General features: G+C 47.4%; 1 protein-coding gene across 1 annotated transcript; it reads right to left on the bottom strand.

Annotated features, from left to right (window-relative positions):
* Positions 1–3776: 3776 nt before the first annotated feature.
* Positions 3777–5414, bottom strand: LOC311176102 (mast cell protease 8-like; the record flags this gene model as incomplete). Its single annotated transcript, XM_084241433.1, has 4 exons — positions 3777–3926; positions 4355–4612; positions 4854–4989; positions 5308–5414. 4 exons carry the CDS (start codon positions 5412–5414, stop codon positions 3777–3779), a joined length of 651 nt encoding a protein of 216 aa, XP_084097559.1.
* Positions 5415–9856: the final 4442 nt, after the last annotated feature.

Below are 9856 nucleotides of genomic sequence, written 5' to 3'. Positions count from 1 at the left end.
AATGGAAGTTATTTGGCTGTTTGTGTCATTGTCTGCTTCGATAAGGCAAAACAGGAAGAATCAAGTATGTGGAAGAGTGAAGGGAAATACGACCTCTTTTGAACCAGCAGTTTTTCCTGGTGACTTTGTGGGACTCTTCCTTTGTTACTAAAATATTGCCAGTATGGACCTCTCATTTCTCCATGCGGTGCCGTCTCCTCTGCAGGCCTGAGTTTCAGAATGCCCAGGATGAGGCTGTATGCTGCTTGGCTCTACCAATAGTACATATTTCGGTGACATTCCCAGTCAGTCCCCCAGAAACTCATTTTAAAACGGGGTGAGAAAAGGCCTTCCACCATAAACCTTTGGAAATAAAGGAGAGAAATATCCAAATATTGCCAGCAGGGGACACCATGTGGAGAAAAGATTGTGATGAAAGGACTTCATGGGTTGTCTAGTTTATGATTTGTGAGAAGACTCCATCTGAGCTTTAATTTTTAGCCTGAAATAGGAAGAAATGCCAAAAGTTATCCTTCCCACTTTGTCCTAAGCTGATTCCCTCAGAAAGCAGAGCCTGAAGCAAGGGTTCCAGTGGCAACAATTTATTTGGGAGACGCAAACCCATGGCAGTGACTATGAGGAAATAGCATTGAGTCAAGGAACGGTGCCCTGCTTTGTGATCTGTTATGTCACCACAGCAGCTTACTGCTTCCAGCAGGTCTCAAGAGACAGACAAGTGGCCAGGTCACTCAGCTCTGGGACATCTCCAGCACTAGGAATGTGACAGAAAGAGAATAGCATTCAGTGTTTGAAGCAAAATTCCAAATTTATTCCTTGCTAAGCAAGGGAGAGATGCTGGAAAGGACATTGTCTCTGACTCAAGCAAGAGCTGACTTTATATAGGGTTTGGGAAATGTGAAATTCAGAAGTTAGTGGCCTTTGAGAAGGGTATATATATGCACAATGGAATACTACTCAGCTGTAAAAAAAAAAAGAAAAAAAAGATGAAATCTTTCCACCTTCAACAACATGGATGGAACCAAAGCAGATAATGCTACGTGAAATATGTCAGATGGATGGTAGAATATAAAGAAAACAAAAAACCAGACAAATCTACACCAAAACAAACCCTAGAAATCTGACTATATAATTGGAGCTACTAAAGGGGGAGGGTAGGAGTGAAAAAGGTGGGGAGAAGGCCCCATGGGCTGAGGTAGAGGACTGCGGGTGTATTTGTTGTGTACATGGTATGGTAACATACATCTGAAAAGCTGACAATCTGCACCCCTAAATCATATACAGTATTGTGAACCAACATAACCTCAATAAATGCAATTAAAAATTTTAAGTAGGAACCTTCTACAGTTGACTGACTTTTACCTGTGGGAGCACCTCCATGAGGTTGTAGCTGTTGGCTGATGGCATCTGCCCCTCAAGAAGCCTTTTCTGTGCATGACAGTGTGCTGTGTTACCCACATCCAAAAATGGAAGAGCAGCTAGTGTAATGGGCCATCAACTGAGAGAGGGAGAGACAGAGGAAGGAGGAGAGACAGAGAAAACTTTAGCTGTGAAGCAAGGGCTGAGTGAGTAAACCGGAGCCTGGGGTCAGGAAGAACTAAGACACAAACTTTCCCTGGGGCCGAGAAGGGGTCATCTACAGGGAATGGTATCCCAGAAATCTTTTCCTCCTCAGTTTTTCTTCAAAAATAAAAAGATCCCTTGAGCTATGACCACACTGGCCCCCTCATTTTTTATTCTGATTGACCAGAACATGGAGAAGAAACCAAAGCTGTTTCACTGTCAGCTCAGTGAGGGGCCATCACAGCGCTCTCTCTCCAGGAGCTTAGCCACCTGGACATGCTAGCTGATGGTGCCTGGCAGGCTTGCCCAAGCAGGGCGGGGGTGGAGTGTGGCCTCTGTGACCCGATGGTGTCCCCTGAACAAGAGGACCCCAGCGCCCCAGACACAGAGCATGCATCACTGTCAGAGCGTCAGGTCCCTGGAACCGGGACTAGAAGTAGGAAGGGCTGCAAACCCCCAGCTCTGCTGTGCCCCTTCTTCCACATTCTCCTCTTTTGGTCTCTATAGGCTTCCCCAAAAGGGTCCCACTTAGGGCCATTTCCAGGCTCAGGGCTGCTCAAAGGAAGGGCCGGGAGGAAACGATCAGCACCATGCTCTGCGTGCACAGCAGTCTGCAGAGAAGGGCTTTCCTGCATTCTCGTGGGCAGGACTGAAGCCTCGGTTTTCTTACTAGATGAGGAGCGGACTAAAGGCTTCTGTAGATTTACAGACACTTTATCAGGTTTTACAAAGTTTCTTTCTACTTTGGTCTGCCAAATGGTGTTCTTGATTACCATGAGTGGATGTTTAATGTTATCAAATGCTTTTCTGTTTATTGAGATAATGACCTTTCTCTTAGATCTGTTTCTGTGACACATTGCATCAGTTGATGGAAGGAGACATGAGATCTGCCTTCTCAGCGCAGATCTGACTTGCCCCCAATGTATTATTTCTTGTCCATGTGGCTGGGCTACCAGTGAGGGTTGGTGCGGTGTTAGGCTGTTGGTGTCTCTGAATCGTGAATGAGATTGCTCCTTAATATTCCTTTTTTGTTTGGCTATTTGGAGGAAGATTATGTCAGCCTTACAAAATTACATGGGTGATGCTCCTCCTTTTTTCTTTTTTTGAAGAGTTTGTAGGTTAAAATTTTTCCTTCCTTAGATTTCAGTAGAAATTAATGGTAAAACCATCTAGGTCACTCACTTATGTAAAAGTTTTTGATTGTTTTTCAATTTCTTTTGTAGTTCTAGTATTCCCTAAATTTTTAACTTCTTCTTGAATAATTGTTAGGAAGTAATAGTTCTATTTTATCTAAAATTTCAAATGTATTAGCATAAATTTTTTATAATATTCTTGGCTTAACTTTTAATGGTCTGCAATGTTTGTAAAAATATTAAATATTTGTCTTCTCTCCTCTTTCCTGACCAGTTTCTTCAGAGGTTTGTCATCTTTATTAGTTTTCTCAAATAATCTATCTTTATTTATTTAATCTCTCTACTGTATGTTTGACAGTTACTTCATTTTGTTTCTGTTGCCTCTTATTTCTTCCTCCTATTTCATTGATTTGTTCAGGGTCTTAACTTCTCAAGATACACCATCAGCTCAATAATTTCAATTTTTACATTATGCATTAATACTATAAATTTCCCTCCATGTGCTTTAGCTGCACTGTACAATTTATTATAAGCACTTTTAGTGTTATTATTTCAAGAATCATCCCATTTACAGTTGCATCAAAAAAACTAAGTACCTGGGAATAAGCTTAACGAAAGAGATGAAAGACTTGTACAATAAAAACTTTGACACTTAAAAATAATAAAAGAAGATACAAAGAAATGGAAGTATATCCTTTCTTGATCATGGATTGGATAAAATGGCCATCTTAGCCAAAGAAATGTGCAGACTTGGTAGAATCTGTATCAATAATGCTTGAAGTCTGGAAGTGTATCCCCTCCATTCTTTGTTTTTCTCACAATTTCTTTGGTTATTCAGGGTCTTTGTGGTACCTTACATTTCAATATCTGCTCTATTTCCTTGAAAAAAGCAATTGGGATTTGGGGTGAGCAGGAGAGAGAAAAGAGGATGGAGTGGAACCTGGTGCACAACTGGTGTCCAGAGAAATAGTCAAGGACAAGAGAGACACAGACCATCCCACTGGGAGATGCTCTTTATTGAGAATCAGACAGCTGTTCCCACAAGTAGGGACAGGAGCCCCCAAGCAGGTGGTCCAGGTCTAGCTAAGCCATGAGTTTCATTTTTCTGCGGATCCAGGGCAGGAAGTGGGAGATCCTGGTGAAGACCCGGGGAAGCACCTCAGGACGCGAGTAAGCATAGCTGACGAGGCCCTGGACCAAACCCTTACACACGAACGGACCCCCGGAGTCCCCCTGTGGACAGAAAAGTGACAAGCCTCAGCCACGCCCCTTGGCTCCCTCCTCTCAGCTTGATTTTCTTCCCAGTGTTCTCCTGCCTCACTCTCAGCACACAGATTTCCAGGGGGAAGGGACTGAATGGTCATCAGTCACCTTCATTCTAATTGTAGGGGTAGGAAAGGGTCCAGGCCTATGTGAGTCCCCCACCATTGTCCCCCACCCTCTCCAGCTCTACCCAGCCCCAGAGTACCTTCTTGTTGTTCCAGGACAAAGGACACGAGGACGGCTGCTGAGAGACGCCTAGGCCCCCCATTGCAGGAAGGACATGCCTCCACCCACTATGGGACCTGGCCCACTATACTGTGCAATTGGAGGAGCCTGGTCATGCACCCCAATGTCACAGTGACACAGGAGCAAGATTGGGAAGGGGATTGTTTCCTTACAACTCCAGTGGCCTTCTTGGACTTAGGTTTTCCGACACACAGCTCGATGGAGTTGTCGTAGATTTCGTGGAAGAGACCCTGGCACTTCTGTTCATCTTGCACTTCCAGATCTACCTCCTGAAGTGTGACTGGCATGATGCCACCATCCATTTTTCCCCAGCCCGCCACGCTGCACACCTGCCCTGGCTTCACCCAGTCCTTATGACGTGGCAGGGCAATGGTCTGCACAGCCTTGGTGAGACGAGCCTTGGATTTCAGCTGGTCAGAAAGGAGAGAAGCCCATTCAGGTCCCTCCCTGCAGCTGGGCTCAGGCCTGTGGGGAGGCTGCCTGTACCCACTTCCCTCCCACAACCCCTGTCAGAATCTTCCTCCCATCCCCTTTCTTGTTCACTGACCCAGGATGAGCATCCAGTTGGAAGGAGGTGAGAACCTGTTGGAATGGTGGGGTGCTCACTCCCATAAGTTGTGCAGTTGCCCCTGAAAGTCAGCAAGACAGTACCTTCAACAGCATGATGTCATTGACATGTCTCTCAGCATCATAGTGCTTGTGGGGGAAGGGTCTGAGCACAGGGATGACCTGCTGGGTGTTTTCTCCCTTTCTGATGTTGTGAGCTCCCAGCGTGACAGTCATATTTCTGTAAAACAAGGGGGATGTGAAGTCAGGAACTTCAGCACAGTCTCTGGAGGGCAGGTTGAAGCACAGCCTCTAGACCCTCAGCTGAGTAGATTGGAAGGATGGGAGGGTGGGTGTCCCCTTCCTTGCTGTGCAGAGGTTACCCAGGCTGTGATGGTGCTTTGGCAGCTCCCCTCTCCCCCCGATGCTCCAGGAACCCCACACTCGCTCTGCCCCGGCCACACAGGTCACAGGGCTCCTCTGTGCTCAGGAACCTTCCTGAATGGCCTGGGATGTGTAGGGGATCCCAGGATGCGAAGGCCCCATTTGTTCTCCTCACCTTCCATTGCAGTGAGCTGCTGTCAACACGAAGTTGTCTTTTATTAGGGAACCCCCACACTGGAACCAATCACCTTGTTGGTCATTATAGTACCTCACATATGCCATGTAGGGCCGGGAGTGTGGTTTGGCCTCTTTGCCCCCATATATCTCCCCTGAAAGAGAAAATTCCCTGAATATCTTTTCATATTATAAAGGAAAAAAAAGGACAGGCAGTATCTGGAGGTCTGAAACATGACTGGGATGATCCCAGGTGGGGTGGGCTGCTGTGGTCCTCAGGGACCCACACAGTAGAAAGGGGACTCGGGGTTTCCCAGGCAGCATGGGGTGCAGGGGAGTGTGTCCTTGCCTATTTCTCAGTTCCTTCTGTCCAGTGTCAAGCTCAGCACTACCATGTATCACACACACTCAAATACATGATTGGGGAGAGGATCTGTGTTCGGGGTAGATGATCTAGAACCTGGAGTTACTCTCTATTTCCCCAACTTCTCAGACCCCCAGGGTCATGTCAACTCCAGAGCTGGTCTAGTCAAAGACCTGAACCCTGTGCAATGGAAAGCTTGGGTTCCTTCTCCCCATCCTGAGTGAGCCACATAGTAAATACCCCACAAAGTCCTGTTGGGCACACATTGAAGAGTGCCAAAACCTCCTTTAATGAGAAGTAGGCAGTGGTCCTAAAGCAGTTTGAACTCCAGCACAGGTTTAACTTTCTAAGGCATTGACAGAAGGATGCAGAAGGAATATTAGAATGCACTGGAAATCAGAATGAGTGGGGGACTGAGAGGAAGGAACCCCTGGGAGCCCAGCTCCATTAGGTATTGGAGCAGTGCTGGGGCCACACTCTGATCCCTCAGTTAGAGTCTGTCTTCTGCCTGCATTGCTGAGAGGCCAGGAGAGTGAGAACAGGGACAGGGTGACATAAAGGACATTTAGTGTGAGATGGCTGTTTCATTCTTGATCCAGAGATGGCTCCTGGGGTGAATAACCTGTCTTAGGTGTACAGAATGGAAATTATAGGCATCAATTCCAGCTCTCCCCTCCCCTGCATCCTGTTCCAACCTAATAATAAGTCCCTGTTTAGGTGACAGGAATGAGAGCCATGGAAGGGAGCTGACACCCAGGTTCCCTGTAATTTCTGTAACGAGTATACTCAGATAAAGATCTGGGATTCAGCAAATTTCTAGGAATAGACTAAAGCAAGGAACATTCATAGTGAGTCTTGCTGGGACACTTAGATTGTTGCAGTCAGAATAAATCAGACATCTAAGAATAGAGATGGTCACTTACCTCTTTCAGCCCCAGAGAGTGGGACACTGGCCAACAAGAATAGGAAAAGCCGCATCTTCTCTGAAAGGCTGATCAGATCTGATATGGGGGCTGATGCTTCTTTACAGCTTTTAAATAGTGGAGGTGAAGTCAGGGCAAGGCTCAAAAACCACAAATTTCTTCCTGATTATGTTGATTCTCAAGATATGTGCTATCACCTTACACCTCTTTGGTTCTCACAGAAAGGTCTGTGTACTGAGGGCTTAGAAGAACCGCAATCCATATGCATTGGTGGGGGGTCACATTCAGGTGGAAAAAATCATGACTCTTAAGAGAGGAAGGGGCTCTGGGGAACTTGGGAATTACTAGGCTGAATGCTGTCTCCTTACCCTATGGCAGACCCTCCAGAGATTGAATGTGACCCCCCCATGCCTGAGTCTGTGATGAGGTGGGTAACCGTCTGCTTCTTAACACAGCAAGTATCTGCTCAATCTGACTCTGTGGAGCTTCTCTGGTGATAGCCCAAGTGTTTCATTTTTTGGTTTTTGTGGTTTATTTTGTTTCTTTTTTTCTCCTGTACTATATAAAATTACTGAGCACTTATCACTCCTAAAACACAATCAAGAGTCTAATTATCCATCAAGTTTGTGGCAAGTTCAGCCAAACAAAACTGTTGGGGATGGGGTGATGAGCAGAGATTGTTTGGGGTAGAAGCGGAATGTAGCTGGGAGTACATGAAAGGCAAGGAAAAAAACAGAAGAGAAGGATTTGTGAAGAGGGGCAGGGCTGACAGAGGTGCTTGAGTTCATCATGTGTGGTGCAGGCCCAGGAGCCCAGGCCCGAGTTGCCCATTACATGTGTGTCAGCACTGTTGGGATTTATTAAATAACTGTATATGGACACACTGGGCAAGTATCTAGTAAATAATATTGGGGATGCTTGGGATGCTTCGAAACAAATAATGATAGAATATAACTTTCAATCAGAATAGTGGTTGATCACCTGTCACATAACCTTATCACATAAACCATGAGGGTTTTCACAATCTCCACTGCTGATTTCTTACATGTGCATTGCTATCAATTTTCCCAATAGGCAACTTTCCTTGAGCTATTGGGGTGCTACACACTGAGTCCCCTGTCCCCCTGCCCCCTACCTGCTCACAACTCAGCTGCTCTGACCTGGGACAGAGACCCCTGTCCTGAGCTTAATTCCTGTCCTGGGAGATGTGATTGCTCTGTGAGGTCTTCATGCATGAAATTATAATTGCTTTGGACTTTGGGAGGAATAAAGAGGACAAAAGGAACCCAAGCAAACCCTCAGCGATGAGACACGAAATGCTTAAGGTGCTCTCCAGGAGAGCAGGAGAGACAACAGGACAGAACATGGCTGCAGATACAATGGCTGAAAATATCTCATCTTAGTTCCTTCTGGGTCACAGAGGAGTCTTGCATTTTTGTGACTGCATGTTACTGTGGTAAAGTACACAAAACATCAGCTTTACCCATAACCATGATGTGAACAGTGTGAGAGCACCAAGTCCACACCCCTTGTCCTATCACCCCCTGCACCTCTAACCCGAACTTCCTCCTCTTCCCAGTGGGAGTCTCTGAGCCCTTCAGGTGTAATCCCCATTGTCCTCTGCCCCTTCCTGGGGAGACGGCCTGCTGCTCCGTGTCTGCAGTGTGGAGAGTCCTCCATACTTGCAAGCATCGCCCATGTTCCTGTCTTAAGCCTAACACCTGCCTGTCAGTGGGACGTGACAGGGTCCGGGGCGAACGCCGTGGGCACACAGCCTGGAGGGCAAGTGCAAGGACAGAGTTAGAGCTGGAGGGCAGGAGGCCACACACCAGCTGCCTGCTGTGTCCTTTGCCGCCAGCCTCAGGATGAAGCCGAGGTCCTCCCGCTGTCTCCTGAATGTGCTCTGTGGGATGAGAGGCCTGGCTCTCCTGTCTGGGTATTTCACAGCTAATAAAAGAGTTGAGAAGCCAGTGTCTTCGTCTAAGGGTAACTGATGTCCTCGGGGACATGGAGAGGCGTGTAAACCCCGCTGAGGACCTGGGTTCTTCTGTACAAGTGAGAACCTCTCATTCAGAATAACTGTCCCCACTCAGGCATCACTCCTGCATCCTCTATACCATGCGCTGGCCAGGAGAAGATGGATGCAAGGAGAATATCTGAGCGTTGCCTCTGGAGTCCACACCCCTAACCCTGCTTGTACAGAATGCAGCTCACGCAGGTAGAGTGTGGGGGACGATGGACCTGCCCCTCTGCTCTGATCTGTTTCCTATGTGACAGGCAAGCTTGGCAGGAGATATGGAAAAGCTCACTTGAGACCCAGTCTAGGAGGTCCCAGCCTTGAGCTCTGAGAATTTCCATCAGAGAGTGTTGGGGGAGGTGCGTGGCCTCCCAGCCCTATCAGGAGAGCGGAGGGGACCGGAGGTGTGCCCTGGAGAGGAGGGCTGCACCCACTGCACCCCGCCTGTGACTATCCCAAGTGCAGACTGTCAGGGACCTGATGAGATTCCTCCTGTGCTTCCAGAGCGGGGATAGAAGGGGGCAGAGGAACAGAGAGGGAATTAGTATTTCCTGATGTTTTTTGAACACCAGTTGCTTCCTCAGAAACTTGATGTGCCCTCTATCACATTATTCTCAGTATCTGGGGGATTCCCATGGTGGGTATGGAAAAGGAACTCTCAAGAGGAATGTCACATTAATGCAGGGATTCCAGAAGAAACTCAGGTTAGTGAAACGTGGTCAGTCTCTGAGCCAGTCTCCTGGTCATCTGTGGAAACCCGGGTCCCGGTCTAACACCCTCGCTGCCCATCTGGGCAAGAGCCCCCTGCAGGAAGGGAGGGAGAGTCTGTAGCAGGACTGGACAGACTGCCTTTACATTCAACTAGCAAACACATGGATATCGAGCACCACTAGTTGAGGTACCAGGCCCCAGGCTTCAGAAGTGAACGTGGCAGCACCGTCCAGGCCCTCATGAAACTTACAGCCTTTTGGATTTCCATCAGAATTTTCCTGTGTCTCCCTCCTTGTCTCCAATGGCCAGAGTGGTCTGAATCTTGTGGGAAATCGGCACAAGTGAAAATATCTTGTTCTATTCGTCTAACATGTCCAGTTTGCATGTGTGGTCATGTTTGACTCTAGAACAGCACTGGGCAGGGCTGGAAATGAAATTTCCAGGTGCACTGTAGAAGAGGCCCTTCTCTGGGTAAAAGAGAGATGCGGGGAGCAAAAGCACAACCCAGGCAGACATTCCTTCACCTTCTGCATCT

The sequence above is a fragment of the Talpa europaea genome (assembly GCF_964194135.1).
Source record: "Talpa europaea genome assembly, chromosome: 8".
Taxonomy (NCBI): domain Eukaryota; kingdom Metazoa; phylum Chordata; class Mammalia; order Eulipotyphla; family Talpidae; genus Talpa; species Talpa europaea.
The sequence above is the reverse complement of the archived record's forward strand: the minus strand, read 5'-3'. Positions and strand labels throughout refer to the sequence as shown.